The 19,612-nt window shown below is 37.3% G+C and overlaps 2 protein-coding genes across 5 annotated transcripts in view; one reads left to right on the forward strand and one right to left on the reverse strand.

Annotated features, from left to right (window-relative positions):
* Positions 1–14,632, forward strand: CENPU (centromere protein U). 2 transcript variants are annotated; one of them, XM_062575745.1, is made up of 13 exons: positions 1–194; positions 326–467; positions 1,206–1,323; positions 2,793–2,898; positions 3,794–3,884; positions 4,837–4,956; positions 5,355–5,433; positions 6,471–6,591; positions 6,994–7,072; positions 8,047–8,094; positions 9,875–9,957; positions 11,111–11,267; positions 11,881–14,632. In XM_062575745.1, exons 2-13 carry the CDS (start codon positions 420–422, stop codon positions 12,016–12,018), a joined length of 1,188 nt encoding a protein of 395 aa, XP_062431729.1. In that variant the 5' UTR covers positions 1–194; positions 326–419; the 3' UTR covers positions 12,019–14,632. The 2 variants fall into 2 exon arrangements, with proteins under 2 accessions (XP_062431729.1, XP_062431730.1); XM_062575746.1 differs by having other exon boundaries at positions 9,875–9,936.
* PRIMPOL (primase and DNA directed polymerase) overlaps positions 12,282–19,612 on the reverse strand; it is a 21,007-nt gene continuing 13,676 nt past the window's right edge. For all 3 annotated transcript variants that reach the window (XM_062575743.1, XM_062575744.1, XM_062575742.1), the window contains exons 7-13: positions 18,052–18,214; positions 16,771–16,850; positions 15,757–15,843; positions 15,562–15,670; positions 14,410–14,492; positions 14,284–14,330; positions 12,282–13,032 (exon numbers count right to left, since the gene is read on the reverse strand). In XM_062575743.1, the coding sequence (XP_062431727.1) occupies positions 12,733–13,032; positions 14,284–14,330; positions 14,410–14,492; positions 15,562–15,670; positions 15,757–15,843; positions 16,771–16,850; positions 18,052–18,214 (869 nt within the window). In that variant the 3' untranslated portion in view covers positions 12,282–12,732. The remainder of the gene's footprint in view (positions 13,033–14,283; positions 14,331–14,409; positions 14,493–15,561; positions 15,671–15,756; positions 15,844–16,770; positions 16,851–18,051; positions 18,215–19,612) is intronic.

Here is a 19,612-nt window from a genome sequence, read left to right on the forward strand (position 1 = left end):
CCGGCGCGGCGCGGGGCTGGGGGCCGCGTGTCCGCGGGGCGCTGCCTGGTGTGGGCAGAAGCCCCAGCGCAGGTGGAGGCCGCGAGCGGGGCCGGCTTGCGCTCGAGGTGGCTTGTCCGAGCCGGCTCGGGACGGAGTCGCTTATGAAACGAATTAAGATCGAAGTGGAAATACCGTCGTGCTCTACCTTTTCGGTAAGCAGGCCCTGTTACTGGCGTTCGTGTGCTGTGTGAAGCGCCGGGCTGACTGTGTAAAACGAGTTTGGCTGCTCAAACAAGTTGCAATAAATAGGTTAACACGTATTTCCTTCTCTTGCCCCTTGCAGGTATCAAAACGAAGAAAGGGGATTTATACTGGGGACTCTCTTTCAGTAACGTTATCTTCAATTGTATGTTTAACTACGTATATTTAACAGCAAAATGTCCTCAAAGAAAAAAATGAAGAGAAATTCCAGAAGTAAATTCAATGTAGGTTTTGTTACTTTGAGCTTAATTAAAACAGTAACCTCAAATATGCTATCCATTACGACATTGATCCTGTAGGCTGATATCTGTATGCTAATGCAGAGCTTTGCTCACACTGAAGTTGGGAACTTTCTTTTGGACTCTGTATTATTGCAAGTTTAGGATGTATTTTTGTTAATTTTAGGAATAGTACTTGATTAGGCAAAATGGGTTCTTAGTTTTCAAAACAGCAAAAATTTGGAAATAATTGTGTGAAAGTAAAGAGAGCAGCTTAAAAAGGAAATACTTGACGTGTCTGTATTTAGTACTATAAGAAAACTTTTGAGGTGCTGTTACACAACTGACTTTAGACAAAGGTGGAAATTTATGTATGTGTATGGATGGCAGACAATATTGCTTAACGTCTGAAAAGAAATAGGCCACAGATCACAGAAACTAGTTACTGGGCTGCTATAAGATTTTTACCTTATTTTGAAAACTCACATACATAAACTTAAAGTTCATGCTACAGTGTAATACAAAACAACTGGATATGCCAGTTTAATACTATCGTTTCTCCTACGCAAAAATATAGCCTGATATAAAAATATGTCCCAAATACTTTATATTGTAGCTCTGTAGTCAATATAGTCTAAGTTAAGTGTATTTCTGGTCAAAGGTTCTTGAAAATTATTATCGTATTTAATACGTCTTGTACTCAAAAAGTGGGATGAACTAGAAAATGATTTAATACCCACTCAGGAATATGGAGTCCGCTCCCGCCCTCAAAGGAAACTACTTCCTCCTGACGAACCAGATTTATCAAGAATATTGAAGGTAGCAGAAACTGAGGAGCTTGGGGAGCCCGATGATTCATTTGGTTGGTATTAACTTATATATCACTTAATGCATAATTTTTATGAACTAACCATATGTGCAGAATATCTGAATGTTTACTTCAGAAAAGATACTGTTTCTTTGCCAAGGATTATGAGGAGGAGAGACAGAAAACATTTTGTTAGAAGTTTTTACGTTTTCTTGTTTAGGAAGTAACTAGAATAATGCAGTAATACATGCCATGTAAAAACTGTTGAAAAATACTGGCTATTCAGGTTTTATAGTCTAAACTCCAAAAATTTTACACAGTGTGACATTGCAAGCCTATAAGAGTTTAAAGAAGGTTCCATTTCTTCAGTTATGCTCTATTAGATAACACAAACTGTGAAGTGAAACTTTTGCTATTCTAAGAAGGTATATGATAGCAAACTGATATCTTCACAAGGATACTGTCCTGCCACTTTCAAGTGTCACTTAAAAAGTTTTAATTCAAAAGAACATTAATTTTGATGAAGTATTAAAACTACTTCCATACTTCATATCAGACTCATGCAATGAGACATCTGTGTCTCAAGGTGTGTGCTGAAGAATCTCTTAACTTAGATGGAATAGAAGCTTCTGTGTATAGGTCCTCTTTATTTTTAAAAATCTTGTATTTCAGAGGTAGTAAGAAATCTTTCTAGAACTCTAATTAGAAATTGTCGAGATAATGCTAAGAGCTGTTTCTCAGCTGTGATATTTATTACTCTTTGTAAGAAAATCATAGAAATTTATATAAAACTATCATAGACAATGTTAAAAAGTGAACTATAAGGCAAAGTATAGCAAAGGGGTGGTGGCATGCATGAGGGAAGGACTGCAAAATGGAAAACTTTTATTTTTTTTCACTTCTGTGGTATGGATTAAGAACTATAGAAAGGAAGATGCTCACGTAAACTAACACTAAATTTTCTTGGATAGCATGAAAAAAAGAGAAGTCTATGCTATGGAAGGCAAACTAAAGTTCTTGGTGTTTTTTTTCTGTTTTGGTGGTTATCTGCCAGAACTCAACTATTACAAGCTTTCTGTAGCATCTGTTAACTGTCTTCTTATAGCATCCAATATAGTAGCTAAAATCAGTTAGAGAAAAGTTAGAATTTAGAAAGTAGCTCTGTGAATGTGCACAGGATTGATACATGCTGTAGCAAAGAGAGATGCTTTAAATAAATGTAGAAAATGCTTTGTTTGCTATATGGCATATGCAGCTGCTGAGTTTTCATGCACCTCTGCTTTCTGTTTGTAAAGGAGTAACAGGTAGATGAATATATGAACTATGAAGCTTTTTACCATATACATCTTAAAAACTACTTTTTTTTCTTAATTTTCAAGTAATGCTTTTAAAAAGATGTCATTTATAAGAGGGAGCAAACCACAAAAATTTTAAGTAAATGTTGAATGGCTTGCAGTGCTGTTAAATCTAGTCTTTGCCTGAACAGATGGGAACAATTTTCATACGGCTTATTTCCTTTATAGATCATCCATTACACAGTACTGCTGTGGATGCTTATGTAGAAGAACATTCAGAGAATGAGTCACTTAATGATTTGTCAGATTCACAGAGGAAAAATTCAGAAAAAAGGTTTGTTGAAAAAAATAATTGTCACCCTTTAATTTAATTTTTAGAACTTTCAGGTTAAATGGAGAAAGCATTCTGTTTGTCAGGGTTCACTAACAGCTTATTAAACTCTTTTTTTTTTTTAATGTAAAACCTCCCAGATGACAAACCAAAAGAATAAGTAGGAGCAGGATTGGAAGCTTAAAAAAAAGAAATGAGAAAAAAATTTATGGGCTGCCTGATGTTAGCAGTGTATTGACTTTCACACTTAAATAGTTGTGCATTTTTGAATGAAAGGATTGCGTGGGATCTAGAGAAAGGATTTTAAAATACCTTTGTGAGGTATTAGTCCTTTAAGTGCTGTTGTCTTTAAAAATTAAAAATGGAAAATACTGACGAATAGGTAAATTGATTTGCTTTGTTAAGATATAGTTTAATTAGCTCTAAAATTTTACTTTTAATGAAAGGGTTTTTGTGCTTCTTATTTTTTAAACAGATTGGTTTAAATCTGAAATAGTTTTTCAAGAGAATAATAGTGCTTGTATGAAGGTGTTTCCCTTCACCTACCCCCCCAACACCAAGGAAGCCTTCTGTATTCGTTCTAAAATCCCCTATATGGTAATTTTGACCCTGTTTCTAAGTTTCTCCTCTAAACATCATGGCTATCTTAGTGCTCAGTTAGTACTGGGTTTATAAATTTCCATAGGGTTGTTGGTGAGGGATAAAGATCCTGTTCCCTTTTATGCTCTTTGCAGCTTTTTATGTAGTTGATTTAAGAGCCACAAACAGACTCTGACACAGTGGTACAAAATATTCTCCCAAACCTAAGTCTTCTTTATTTGTACGGTTAAAGACTATTCTTTCTGAGTGAGTAGTGAGTTTACATGTCTTTTTTTCCTTTTCTTTTTATTTCCCCTAGTAAAAGAAAACTTCACTTGAAAACGTCTGCAGATGGTGTTCACAGATTCAAAGCAGGTGATGCTGAAGATGAGCCCCTTAAGGAGAATATGGTATTGAAATAAGTAGTATGAGTGTGTCAATCAATTTATTTTTAACTTAGTTCATGCCTCACTTGCCTTAGACATGGTGAGGGAGATGGAGACCTTTCATTTATTTCTTAGCGTTTCCTAATACTTAATTGTATCCTTGATTGTATCCTGAATAATTACTCCTCAAAGTATTCCTGTGAGATGGCCAAGTATTGAGCAAAGTGCTTAAAGCTACACTGAGGAATGTCAACAGGGAATGTAATAACCAGCTGCTTTGGGTCCTGCAGTCCATTCTCTTATTGTGGAATATGTTCTTTTTTTCTTTCAGATAAGTATATTTATATCTGAAATATATGTTCTTAAAGGATGAAACACTAAATGGAATATAAGTTCCTAATACTTTTTCAGTATTGAAGCTAGAACATATTTATGAGAAGATTGAATTTTTCACTGATACAATTGGTTTTGAATATATGTTGGAATTATTCAAAACTGGTTGTTTCTTAGCTGAGTGTTTTTACACTTAGACTGTAAGTACTGTAAAGTGTTTTTGGCCCACTTAGCATACAGACACACAGAGAAAGAGCACCTGTCTGCATACTTCAGAAAGTATGCCTATGATCTAAGAACCTATGCAGTAGTTTACACAGAAGCCTTTTTAAAAAATAAGTTGAAATTCTTTGAAATTTTGAAATTCATGTTGTAAAATTCAATATAGTGTTAGTTTTTCATCAGTAAACTGCATGTACACAGCGCTATTGTAGAATTTACTGCTGGTGTCCTGGGAAGTACTCAAAGTTGAGAATGAATTGGGACAGATATAGGTGAAAAAGAAGGTAGAGAGGAGCTGTTGATCAGAAAACTGTTAACAGTGGGAATGACTACATCTTTTTATATTCAGATTAGACAAAATATTTCCTGCTGAGAAATATTTAAAAACATTAATGTTAATTTGGATTTTTTTTCCACTTAGGTATCAAGACTATCCAAGACCACTGTAATGAAGCCTAAGCTACCATATGTGTTGACGTCAAGGAATGGTGCTTCAGAAAATGGTGAACTGGATGAAAAGAAAAAGACGAATGTCCAGAAGGTGAAAGTTGTTCCAAGTGCAGATTTCTCAAATAACAAAAATACTTCCAAGATCTGATTCTTTGTTAATCAGTAGCCTGTAGGAAAGAAAGAGAAGAGAGGAGTAGCTTTTTGGCCAGAGCAAGGTAAAAGGAAGGCTGAATTGAGAGGCATTATGCTCCTTAAAATGTTCCTCCTGCTGCGCGACCAATGCTGACAGGTCAGTTGGTCAGTGCAGGCAGGCAGGCAGCTGCGCTGGCAATGTAATCACTGTGCAGTAATTCTGTTGAAATAGGCAAACATTACTAAAATTTCAGTCATGTTACTCTTGCTCCTACGTAATTGCTATCTTTCAGAATTTTAAATCAGTGAACCTAGTGCTTGTTTTTTAAAGTTAACTTGCATTTTATGTTATAAAAGGCTCAGAATACTACTGAATTCCCAGAGAAAAGGAAGAAGCGGCCTTCAGAGAAGACTTCATTAGGCACTTCTGGCAAGGGTAGACTTTTCATAATTTCTGTATAGCTTTTCTTTATTAATGATGAATGCTTTTCTGTAAGTCAGTGGTTTCAATTTCTGATATCTAGTGTCATTCTGCTTCTAGAAATATGGGGGATCAGTTTTATTTTGAGTCTTGACACCTGTTAAATTGAGGGGTAGTGTGCTGCAGAGTTCTAGTCACTGGGGCTCACATCTGTGGCCTTACTTATTACCCTCCTGGTACGGTAAGGCCAAGGCAAGTATTATCCCTTACGCACAGCCTGGCCTCTTCTGAAAGGAAATTTGGGTTCATGGGTACAGAGCAGTAGCGTACTACAGTGTGTCCCTTGGTCTGGGTGGCTGGAGCTCCCAGGACACTCAAAGGAGTGCCCCCTGCCTTACCAAGTAGACACAGTGGCTGGCACTGAAGACCTCTGAGATACGGAGCTTTGACTGTGGCTTTTTGGGGATGGATAAACTATTTCTCGGATGTCCTCTCGCTTCATCTGGATTTTGCCCTGTTACATTCAAGTACCCAGCTTTCCATTTGGGAGTGTGTGAAGAAATATGTTTTAACTTTTTATGAAATCAGTTACAACTATTGCAAAGTTTACTGGCATTTAGCTTTTTTTGAGGCATGTATGGTATTAATGTGAAATTTATACAGATATGTTATAATAACTCATAATTCCTTTCAGATTGCCCAAACTCAGGCTGATGGTCTTTGCAGGATAAACAATTAAATCAAAAATATACTATGTTCTTTATCAGTTAGTGTAATAAAATGCTCCTAGGCTTTCATATTGAAATGATGAAAAATTGAGAAATAAATTGTACATGATGAATTTGTTTAAAACACTTCAAAGTTTGAATAATTGAATGTAATTTATCAGCCTAAGACAAGTGGAAAAAAAATGTATTCCCCCTTTTTCAAATTTCTTGTTAAGATATTCGTAACTTTTAGAAGGCTGTTTTAACAGTGGGCACATAACATTTCTGTTATTTTAGAACACGTACCTGCATTGTGTAATGTGTGTGTTTATTCTGTTGTTTCAGTTGTTGATAGCCCAGGTTCTGTACGAATTTGGTGTCCCAAAGGACTGAAGAGACTTCCCAAAGATATTACAGAACTGGATGTTGTTCTTGCTGAATTTGAGAAGATAGCAGCAGATTACAAGTAAATATTCTGTTTTCCTGTGGCTGAATATAAAGTTTTGAAAAACAAAATAAATGCATTTTTGCTAATAGGCTGTCATTTAGGAAATGACATACTTAGTAGTGATATTCTACTGTTAATGATAGTCAGATTTATGTGATATAAATGCTTTTTAATATGTGATCTGAGGGAGCTGATCTCCAAGAATTTGATATTTTTCTAAATGTAAGAACAACATATCTCAGCTGATATTTTCCATTGGACAAACTAGGTTATTGCTAGTATGTAAAGGATCTGCAGTTGCTTGCTCTGCTAAAGACTTAATATTGGATTCTATTAATACTGTAACTCAAAGGAATGTTTTCAGAAGATTTCTCCTTAACTAAACCGGATGGGTTTGTTTTATCCTTCTGACTTCTCCAGACAAAGAGTAGACTCTAAGACTTGCAGAAAGGCTATTGATGGCTTCTGTTCTGGCTTCAAGGACCAAATAACTGATCTTGTAAGTACCCAATAAATAGGAACAATTTTACAGTAGTGATTATAGGGCTGCATATTACATTGCAGTTGAATGCCTGTGCTTTTATACTGTCCTTTACATGTACATTTTGAGATGCTTCAAAGTCTGTATCACTTGTCAGGTTAAATAATTAAAAACTACAATTAATTGTATGTAGATTATGACTTGCTTCCTCTGCTAACTTTCATAAGAAATTCATTTAGAAAAAATGCTGCTGTCATGCAAGTACATAGTAAAGTTTTCAGCTTCTGAGAACAGGGAACCATCCAATAATCTTGAAGTATTTGTCCTATCTAAAGTATTATACAGTAGAATTGGAAATTTGCCTAATGTGAATAAGCAGTTATGTAAAGCATTGCTTTAAAAGCTCATGGTTGGATTTTTCGGAGATTGAGTAATCACTCTGAATATTACATCTCAGCCACTCTTGCGTGTAGTAGCCTGACCGCAGGGTTCTTCCAAGAGGCCTCTAGCATATTGTGTATGGAGAATAATCTGTCCTAGATAACAGTTCAGACCTAACTGTAAAAGACCCACCTGGGAAGACAAAGAATTCACCTCAGCTAATCACAACAAGCTGAAGAAATTCTATAGGAATTTAACTCTGTAGAAGCTGTCATAAGTGAAATAAGTAAATGCTAAAACTGTAGGTCTGTTTTACATGATTCATTACAAGTTTTAAAATTACTAGATTTATACATTATATGTAAAGATACAGAAAAGATAAGCTAGGGAGTATTACTTGGACTAACTGGTACAAGATGACTAATTTTTCTAACAGTCTTCCTCTGGCATATGGAGAGGGGAAAGAATTGATACACAATTGATTCGCTTGTGATTTTTCTTAGAACCAGAGTGTTTTGGGTGGCTTTTCATATTATTCCAAAGTAATTTTGGCAGGAGTATAGTGAAATCAGAGTCTGCAGTCCATCTGTGATGCTTCTTTTTCTCTGTAGATAATGGAAGTCCAGGAATTAAAGAACATGAAGAGAAAAAATGCTAAGGTAAATATTTATTTGAAAGATGTGCTATCACTAGATTAAGTGTACAGCATACAGAGGTGAGTTAAACTTTGGTAAGTTAACTAAGTAAATAAAACAATTCAGAGAGGTGCACTGTGCTAAACAATAAGTTACGCAAATAGAGTACAGGGAACTGCTAGAGTTTTTTGCAAATGATCTGAGGAGATATAATGGATCAGAAACTGCACATAAATCACTGTTATACTGCGTAAAAAGAAAAACAGTAGCATGAATTACTCTTCTTTTAGTAAGTACTGGTGAGGCCTCTGGAGCGTCAGTTAAACACTGGCAGCTAATCTTCAAGAAACATAAACGAACATAAGAAAGTCCAGAAGAGAGCAGCAAAGGTTGTTGGAAAGTCTAGAATACATGACCTGTGAGGAAAGAAGTGGATTGCCTAGTTTAAAGGGAGACATTAAAGGAAATAAATGTAAATATATGAAAGATGTTTGTGTGGAGGAAGGCGATAAAGAATTCCAGTTCATTCAGGGCAAGTAGTAAGCAATTTGAAATGCAACAATGGAGATCTAGAAAGCTGGACGAACTCGTACAAGAACAGAGCAGCACTGTGGGGGCTTAATTAGAAAAGTGGTGAGTACCCCACAGCAGGTACGCTTACGAGCAGGTTAGGCATTGTCTGCTGGAGATGCGGTTTTGGCATGCTTGGTCTGTCTTGAGGGAGTTGGCCAGAGATCTTCCCACCCCCTGGGCTCTTCAGGGGAGTCTCTGTCCTTGGAGATGCTCAAAACCTGACCGGACATGGTCCTGGGCAACGTGCTCTAGGTGACCCTGCCTGAGCAGGGTGGTCAGACCAGATGATCTCCAGAGGTCCCTTCCAAGCTCCAACTGTTGTGCGAATCTGAAGCCTTCTGATTCTGTGGTAATTGGAAGCACAAAAGAACAATTGGACCAAACATACAATATTGAAGTTTCTACTTTGTTCTTGAATGTAACTTTTTAAAAAATATTACATATTTTTAACCTATTCAGCAACCACATACAGCACACACAAATTAATTTCCTCAGTAAACATGTTAAGTCAACTGAAAGTTTATTCTGGGAGGTGGCATTTAATAGGCCAAAGGTGAACTCCTGAAAGTCTTACTAATTTGAGGTATTAGGTAAGTGCACTCTTTCATTGCAGTGAATTTCTAAATATGCATTTAGCATTCAGCATTCTCAGGCAGGGAGAGTTGTCCTTTCTCTCTCTTTCCTTTTCTCGCGCGCTCTTTCCTTTTCTCGCGCGCTCTTTCCTTTTCTCGCGCGCTCTTTCCTTTTCTCGCGCTCTTTTCGCTCTCTCCTCCTCTTACACATTTGTTTTACACTAGCATCTCAGTTTTATAGTTGCTAAATTTAAATTTATGGCAAGATGTTTAAAAAATAGCTTTGCTTAGTTCCTTAGTTATGGAAATCATATCAAACACATTCATATTAGTATGTCTTCTTAAACAAACAAAAAACCTGCTGGAGTTGGCATATTGGCATTCAAAATGCTATAAACTCCTTTTGTATACTTGTAAAGCCAGTGCTCCTTAAGAGAATTTTGGATGGAGATAAGAGTTTTGACACTGTAAAGCTCTTTGAAATTAGTATTTTAGTAGTTTTAAATACTGTAGTTTATAAAATCTGGTATTTTGGAATCTTCCACATTTAGAACAGAAGTAAAAAACCCAAAAGAAAAAAAAAAAGCTAGCGAGGTTTACATTGTTTGCCCTTGAAGTTCTATAAAGTTTTCAAATGTTTTTCTCACTTACTGTTACAGGTAACAGCAGACATCAAGAAGAAAAGGCAGCGACTGTTGCAAGTTAGTGAAGAGTTAATCGGGTATGTTCCTAATGTTGTACGGTAAGAGCCAGAAGAACTTAAGGAGTCAGAGTCTGATATTTTAAAATTCAGTAACTTCTGTTCTCTCATTTTACTTTGAAACTCTGTAGTCCTGTTTCTATATCCATTTCTGTATTTATCAGAAGCTTATAATAACCTTTCCTTTCCATAGTTCGGTTGCCTAGATACAGTCATTTTCACAAGTCTCTTTGCTACCTTCAGTTACTGGGGGCATATTTCATCTGTACGTTCATAAGAAAAGTACTAATGACGCTTGGAATTGCCAAGGTGATGAATCAGCATTTACAAAGGTTCTGTGGTGGCTTTTGTCCCTGAGGGTGAGAGAATGTATTTTACCTCTGCAGCATGGCAGGAATGCCTCTGAATACACGGTATTCCACTAAGACATACAATTCCCCTTCTTCAACTTGATGTTTAAGTATCATTAAAATATAAAACACCAAACTTAGAAAATCATGTTCTTTTGAAGAACCATTTCTTAGATTTCCCCCAAACCAGTTACGTACTAGTGACAAGCTTTGTATTGAAGCTGCCTATCTCATACGTGGACTTGGATCCACAAAGGTGTGTTAAGTTCTTTCTCTGTTGCTGTGTGACCCTTCTTTTCTTTACAGTACTATGGACCAGCTTCACTAGAAGGAATAATTACAGGGTTTGAACCCCTTCATGCTGCAAGCTGTCTTCACTTTTCTCCTACGTTGTGTTTTAACCCTTTGATCATCTTTTAAGAAAGTTTTTCTGTGGCCACACTATTAAGTGAAAATGGCTGTTGCTCTTCAGTTTAGAGATCCTGACTGTGCTTCCCAATAAGTACTGAACAGCTCAGCCTCTACGCAAACACGTGCAGAGGCAGATTATCAGGTATTTAAGAAACTTCACAGGCCAAAACCTAAGTAAGTGTTTAAGAGAGACTGGAGCTACTGTTAAACTAGGTCTTTAAAGTGAGATGTGGGAAAACCAGTCTTTTGTGGGTTTGGACCCATGCACCTGTTTAAATAATAGGCTATTTGCTCTGCTTACATAGTTTGTCTTACCTCTGCTCAGTGTGTCTTAATATTGCTGACCAACCTCTTAAGTCTTCAGGGGAAGTAGGTTCGCAGTAACTCACGAAACAAATATTCAAATACGGTCGTCAAAGCATTGTTCTTTTCAGAACTGAGCCACAACTGAAACAGCTGCAGAGAGAATATGCTGAGTTACAGGAGCGGGAGTCTTCCCTGAGACACGCAACCCGCTTCCTTACTGATTTAAAGGAGCTACAGCAAGACTGTTTGGATTACAGAGAAGAAAACCCTAAAGAAAAAGTAGTAGTAAGTAAAAATTCTGCTTGTGTTTCTGAACTGGTTTTGGGTCAACCCCTGCCCTCCCCCGCCTTGCTCCTCCCCGAATTGACAAGCACTTCTACCAGTGATGTTTTGTTAACTATTATCTAATCGGTTTTTGTGGAACCAACTTGAGAATCAGTGCTCTAGGGATACTGTAATGGCTCATGCACTTCTGTCTCATGTTGGAAACCACGTTAGTTCAGACATTTCAGAAATAGAGCTTTATGTCTATGTTGAGGATGTAGAAACGTAACTGTCATCTTCAGGTTTAACACTTTTTACGAACTTGAAGAAAGATTAGCCATAAGAAATAACTTTGTTGTTGGTCAAAGGTAGAGATAGTTCTGGTACTTGCATATTTGTTTTGTAAGATGTTTAATGCTCAGTAAGACCCACAGTTGTATTTTATCATTAGAATAACTTCCTCAGGTAGTCCTGGAACTCCTTCCACTTCAGGAGACCTCTAAAGAGCTTGCTCTTTTTCACTTTTACAAGACACATCACACCATACATATATGTATGTATGTATGTATAAATACAGATATGGAAATGTTTGTTTTCTATGAGTTAAATTTTTAACTTTATTTTTTTAAAACAGTATGGAACTTCCAGCCTCCCTGCTCTTCTGGTGGAATCACGGAAAATTCTAGGAATGGAAAGACATTTTAAGAATATTAATGCGAGATTGCAAGAGGCACTGGATGTACAAAAAGAGAAGTTATCAGAGAAACATTAAGTGCTTTTAAATAGACTTAATGAAATTAATTAGGAACAATTATTAGAATGGACAGTGATTAAGGTATGTTTAATCACTGCTGCTGTACTTTAGCTTCAATGCATAAAAGAAATTAGTGACAATCAGAAACTTTCTACTGTTGAATAGTCTGTATAAAGACTTATTTCTACTAACACTCTTTGAATAAGATACCAATTCCAGTTACCATCACAATTTTTGTGTTGGTCTAAAAGTGTCAGATTTTAATCTCCTTGGGCTATGTAAGTAATGTAATTTTGAAACCAATATATACTTTTAAAGAGAACACATTGACTTTGGTTAAGACAGTGATAGACAAAGCTTTTTATTAAATTTGTATATGAAATAAATTCCTCCCACTCTTGGAATTGAAGAAATTGTTTTTACACAGCTCATCAATAAAATTTGGACATACAGCTAACAAAATAGGAAACCACACAGCAGCAAGTATTAAAGTGCTAAACTACTTGAAGTAGCATTCATGAAGAGTTTTCAGTCCAGTACTGCTTGGCCCCAGGGTAATCTTTCATGATCTTTTCGTCCCTGTTTAAAATCATCCAGTTGCAAGAAGCTGTTATTTACAGCAGTTACTTAGTTCTGTTAAACAGATCAGGAAGAGCTTTTGAACTGCACTGCAGTACTGTTTGTGGAACATTGTACTAAAGCAAGCTTCATGGGTATGGATTTGTTCGTTGGCTAAGTCTGTGCACAAGTATCCTGTTTCCTTAAAGCTTCCAGAAGAACTTCGTCAGGAATTTCTTCTGTGTCACAGTTCAGACTATTATTTGCAGCTTCAGCTAGTTCCACATCATCAGTAGCTTCCAAGAACCAGGCATCATCGCTTGCATTGTCCCACAGAGTGTCCAACAACGGGAAGTCTCTAGACAAGCTGTTTTCTTGAAATAGTGAGCGTTCTGACAACTCTAAACAGTTAGAATGCAGGTCTACTTTTTCTTCTTTGTTCTCACTTTCATCCATTAGCATATATTCTTCTTCCTTTTAGAAAAAAAAAGCCCACTATTTATTCCATATGCAAATAATCATCCTTTTAACTGCTAATTTGAAAATTGTGTCCAACTAGTGTTGGACTTCTGCAAGTAAGTGTCACATATAATGGATACTATAGAAAGTTGGGCAACAAGACACTTTTCTAGGAGATTTAATTTACAGCTACAGTACACTATGGAAGCCTGTTTAAATAGCAATAGAAATCTGCTCATTTTTTTCTAGAACACTAAAACTAGTCTAATGTCTCTTTAAAGATATATCAAGATCTGAAAATGTATTTAAATTTCCTTAAGTAGAACTTGTACCATTTTGCAGAGCTGTTAATAGTGCAGCTAAGCTTTTATGACCTGCTCTGTGGGGAGGACTGTTGTGTTCAGGGCTTGGGATCTAGGGATGGCATTAGGCCAGTGTAAATATTCTGCCTTATGGGTAGACATAACTGAGTTACAGGAACTTTGCATTTGAGAGTCACTGACTTAAAATCAGCGTAATTAAATATTAATCAGTTGTACTTCAGTATATCAAGCACTGAAAGTATGTCTAAATCCTTCAGAGACATCCACACACATATTTAAGTTACCAAAAGAGTTGGTGTGCTTGTTTTGCTAACACCTATGAAAGAAAAGCGTTTCATATAGAAGTATCACTGGAAACTGAACTCCTGTGTGAGAACCATTGTTCTGCCTGCTCAGAAGCTTTGTTGCCAGGCTTCTGGGAACACGGGTAGTGCTGTGACTGGTCTCACTGAGTTTTGCTTCCTGCTATGCCTTATCTCTAAGGCTACTTGTTCCTAACGCTGATAGCTTTTCAGCTAAACCTAAGAACCATGATTTTACTCACTCAGCTGTTCCAGGAGCACTTATATTTTACAAGTATAGTAAGCTTAACTTGGGCAGCTTTTCTGTGGCACCCTATCCTGGGTTTGGGGGTTACCTAATGGGAACTGCTATTCGGAAAGAAGAGACAAGAAAATCTTTGGCCCCAGATAAAGTTAGGTTATTCCAGCAACCTAACAAGCTTAGCGAGTTAGGCCTAGCTGAATTTGTGCTGTCAGTTTTTGTGCTAGATCTGCTGCAGGAGAACTTAAACATTGATACATGGAGCTACTACACCAGCACAGCTGCTCTATGGACTGCAGCAGACAAAGCGGGTTAGCAGACATTTTCAAAGACTTGTAGAGACAAAGATTTACTCATAAGAACTTTAGCATGTTAACAAAACAAGGACAAAACCACATACCTCTCTGAAAAGATAAGGGAGACATATCCCAGGTGGCAGTGGAAAACCTAAAGCAAATACATGGTATTTAATAAGGTTGTAATTAATACTTTTTGGGGTGTTACTTGCTTTGAAAACCATACATACTCTGTGATTTGAAGTTTTTCTCTCTGCAGACTGGATCGTGACACTTCTGATACCAGACTTCCTTCTTTAGATCTACCAGAATCCTAGAAATAATATGGTATTTAGTAACAGTACATAACTAAAGTGAATAAATACAAAATGAAACTCCAACACTAAATGAACAGATTTTGTTCAACTATGGATATTGTTTTCACACTCTGACCTGTTTATTACATACTTGCTTTAAACATAGTCGTGTTATTTTTTCCAATAAACTTCAGGCTTAAGTTAAAAATACATTTCTTACAAGGATCAAGTGACATTTAGTCATCTTCCTTAAGAGTCACTAAAACAAGATTAGCATGCATGACCTAATGTAGGGTAACATTTTGCTGCTGCTGTTAGTTGCAAAGAAATACTGATTTTATATAGCTTTTTTTAGTGAAATTCTCTGATAGAGCTTAGTTGTCCATCAGATGTGTTGCAGAAAACACCAAGCTTCAGACGACTTCAAGAGTTTACCTAGCTTAGTAGTTGTAGGGCTTTTTCTACTCGCATTTCTCAAAAATACATTCCTTTCAATTGTTCTGAATGTTGCTTATGCAAAATGATTTTTTTAAGCGGTAAATATTTTTACTAACAATCCACTGGCATTTCTGATGTAATCTAAAGACCTTGAGTTTTTCAACACTTAGTGTTGCTAAAACTATAAGGAGAAGTCAGAGTCACCAGCAAAACTCATCTTGCCTGCAATCCTGTGAGGAGTTATTATTTTAATAATATAAGAATGTAATTTAGTATACACTGAATATGAATTTTGAAATGGCTGTTTTTGTTATTTTATTGTTCAGCATCCTAGCTGAGAAGCATCAAAGTAGCTTCATTTGATAGCTCCAATGTACTTTACTTTGTATGTTAACATCTCTAGCCACATGCTTTAAATAGCTTGAAGATAAATTCTTAGAAAAATTAGAAATATAAGCTCAGTTGTCACAAAGTAAAATTAGTGGATTTTTTTTTAATGAGTTGTACTTCTGTAGAACAAGAGAGCAGAAATTTTAACAGGTGCTGATTCTGTCCATAAGAGCTTTACAGCATTCTTGCAGAGTAACACTAGAGCAGAAAAATAACAAAGCTGTTTTGAAGTAAATACTGAAGAGTTAAAGAACATACATTATGTTGTTACTTTTGTGAGCTCTCCCAATATTTTCACACCAACGGTAACCGGAAATATCATACACAATTATTTCTTCCAGAGAGAAATAATTCCATTGCCGTATCCCTGGAAAAGAAATAATTGTTTAATTGTTTAAAAATACTGCTGTAAGAATACTTATTTATATGTAAATAGCAAAGTGATTTTATTACCTCCTTGCACTCCATCTTTATTAACCAACGAGCGAACAAAAGAATCAATTTCTGGATATGGTGAATCCTGACAGCCGTCAATGGAATCTGTTGAAACAAAACCCACATGTATTTTTAACACATTACACAATGATGGAATGAAAACGTATGTGAATTACGGTACCTCCTTAAATAAGAGCAGGTATAGCTCTAGTGTTAAGTGTCCCATCAATCCTCAAATAAAGCCCTCTCATTTAAGAGGGGGCCCTCATGGGAAAGGACACAGCAGCTAGAAGGAGACTTGAGCAGCTCAACCCAAGCTGCTTGAGTGACTGGGTTGACAGAGCACTGCTGTTGGCGCCTGCTCTGCTCCCAGGGGGTCAGCTTGCCCACCAGGGGTGCCCCTTGGGGGCGCGCACGCGCGCGCACACACACACACACACACACACACCCACCCACCCACCCACACCCCCCCCCCGTGCACAAGTGAAGAATGGGAGAAATGGAGCTAGGAAACAAGGCAGCAGGAGTGTGCAGCTGCGCATGCGCACACACACACGCGCTGCACCCAGTCTGCTCTGACTGCATCCGTATCTATGCGAGGTACCACGAAGTGGGCCCTGAAGGACAAGGGACAACTTAGGGCACTGAGCAGCACCACCCAGTACCCACAGCCTTTCTTGCACCCGGCGGCTGTTCCCCACAGCCCTCTGGGCGCTCTCAGGGAGCGGGGCGGGCGGAGGAGGATGACGAGACAGAGAAGTGAAAGGGACACCAAGAAGCTGCATCCCCACAGCCCCCTTCTTCCTGGCACCCACCCACCAGGGACAGCAGGAACTGGGCTGAAGCAGGACAGCTGTGGGCCAGGCAGGGAGGCGAAGCAGCACTTGGGCACTGCAGGGCGCCCACCGCACAGCTGTGCTCTGCAGCCTGCAAAGAGCTAGCTGAAGCAGAGCCCTCGTGCGGGTATCAGGTCTACTTGTAACAATACAGCTAAGACATTTTTTCCCCTAGAGCAGAAAAGCCTTGAGGTACCTCTAGTACTTCTGGTAGTTTTACCAGAGATTTTTCTTTGCTCTTCTGAGGACCCAGATGACAGAATTCTTGTATCATCCCTGGACCAGAACAACAGAGAGAACGCAAGCAAAAAAAACATGCAATTTTTGTAACATAGACTTTCACTGTTACCTACAGCCCCCCCCCCCCATTTTGACAATTTCCTTTGACTTGCACCAGTAGAGGGCAGGGTTTCCTCCTTCCAAATAGCAGATTGTTTTCCTAGCAAAAATCCCAATACCTAGCCATTTAAAGGGTTCTGGGTCCACAGTCTTACTGTAGCATTTCCTCTAGATATAATACTTGAGCGCGCGCACACACCCACCCACCCACCCTCTCCCCAACCTTTTGATAGTCTTCAACCATGATTTTGCTATCTGCAATGAACTGCTTTTCCTTGCTGTATTACCAGCTGGAAGACAGATCATGACAGAAAGCTAAAAGTTCAACGAAGCATAATTTCTCATATATAATTATGACAGACTCAGCTTATTCCTTCTATCTGAATATACTACAGTGTGTATGCTACACGGTGTGTGCTATCAATCAGCACCAGTTCAGGAACAGGAACATTTTAGGACACAGACTGAAGTTACTTACATTCGTTGTAAGTTTTGAATAAAAATACAGAAGGCCCTAACATTTTGATCTTCTTTCTGCTGCAATAGTTATTAGGAGCATCTTAATAGCAAGATACTTTCAGTTTAGATCAGATACAGAAAGCTTAGATTACTACATTAAACAGTATCCAACCTGAACAGGAAACTGTGTGTACAGAAATTAGAAATCTGATGGGTAAATAAGCATGTGAGAAATCCTTTCCATTTAATATATTGCAAATTATTTTTCATATATAAATTTTTCATATTTAATTGACTGAAAATCTGTAATCTTTCCTTTCAGAATTATATACAATCTGTTCAAACTTAAAAATGGCTCAATTTTGGCACTTTTCAATAAGACATCATTGGGCAAATCAGAACTCTTGAGTGCATAGAGAAAAAACATAGTACAGCTCAGAACTGATACCAACTGCTTTGTATTCTTTGAACTTGCATGACATTTGAAGGTAGGTGAAGAGAATGAATTCCCAACAAAATTTTCCTTCAAAAAACAAGGAATCTTACTGGAAACTCCTACGTTACAGTGTAACAATATTTATGGAGCACCTGCCCATTAAATATGGTTATTCAGAAATGCTGAAGGAGTAAAATTACGTCTTTAAGAATATTTTTAATTCCACTGAAATTAAACCATTACCCAACATTGCAGACCAAAGAGGAAAGAAAGTATGCTTCTTCCAAAGAAACATTCTTTTCACATTTAGGGACAAACTTGTTATCCTCTGCGATCTTCAGAATCGCATTTTTTCCTGCTTTTGAAGATTTATAAATCCGGAAATTTCTGTTCTTTGTATAAACTCCTACAGGAAAATAGACATTTCTTAAATCCTAGCAGCATTAGTATGTAAAGATACTTAGTAGTTGAGCATTAAATAATTTTTCTTAGACACAGCTAAGGGTCTAAGGAACAGACACAAACTTACTGATTTCACTCACCTCCCATAGAAAAAGCACCTTGACGGAAGTGCAGCAAAACAAGATTATGCAAACATGCACATTTTCATATTACGGGAGAATTATGACAAACACTCATGCTTCTACATAGCATTTTAATCATTTTTATATTATCATTGCTTAAAATACCTCTTCAGACACAGAACGGTTGAGGTTGGAATGGACCTGTAGTCCAGTTCCCATCCAGCTCAAACAGCATCACCTACAGCACATTGCCCAGGATCGTGTCCAGTCAGGTTTTGAGTATCTCCAAGGACAGAGACTCCACAGCCTCTCTGGGCACTTCAGAAAGATCTCTGCTGATTCTCTCAATACAGATCAAGTGTACAGCAGGTTGCCCAGAACCATGAATATCTCCAAGGATGGAGACTTCTGGGCAACCTGTCCCAGTGCTCCGTTTTTTTTTTAAAAAAAAAAAAAAAAAAAAAAAAAAAAAAAAAAAAAAAAAGCACCTCAAAACATAGAACAAAAACACTCCTTAATCTATATTCAGATGGAATTTCTTGTGTTTCAGTTTGTGCCTGCTGCCGTTTGTCCTGCCACTGGGCACCACTGACAAGAGTCTGAGCATCAAAAGCTGCACAACTCTTTTATTCTGAAATGATTCTATCCTAATCAAACTTTCTGTTCTCTGTGTACTAAACACCACCTGTTCAAAGTACATAGCAGGAAAGTTTAATATCCAGGCAAATAATAAATAAAAAAAGCAAAATAGATACAGTGAACATTGCCCAATTCATCTAAGAATTTATTGCAGAGATGGGTGCTTAATTTGGGGGCTGCATTTAATTTTCACAAAGATGAAAGGACTAGTAGATCTTGTTATATTCTAATTGTACATCTCATTCTATCACTGCAGCCATATTCCAATTGTTTTGGCTCTAGCCTTCCAGTTTTAAGGTAATGTTAATAGCATAATTATTGAGGGGTTTTCATTTTCCGGCATAACACTAAATTTTTTAGAGGATGAAGGTAAACAGCACAAATCAGTTTGTTTTTCTTTAATTTCTATTCACTTGTACACTTAAAGGATTTTTAATAGTAGCGTTATGTATTAGATGCATAAAGTAATGATTTAGTATGATAAAGATTTAGTTATGGAGAAGCCTCATCTAGGACCCACTTTGGGATTACATTTCAACAAGTCAGACATACTGGAGAGACTTCTGAGACCAGCAGTAAAAAAATGATCCTGTCCTGCTTTCTCAGATTACTGAGAAGAATTTGAAGAAATGGGAGTTCTT

This window comes from Rhea pennata, chromosome 4 (assembly GCF_028389875.1).
Source record: "Rhea pennata isolate bPtePen1 chromosome 4, bPtePen1.pri, whole genome shotgun sequence".
NCBI lineage: Eukaryota > Metazoa > Chordata > Aves > Rheiformes > Rheidae > Rhea > Rhea pennata.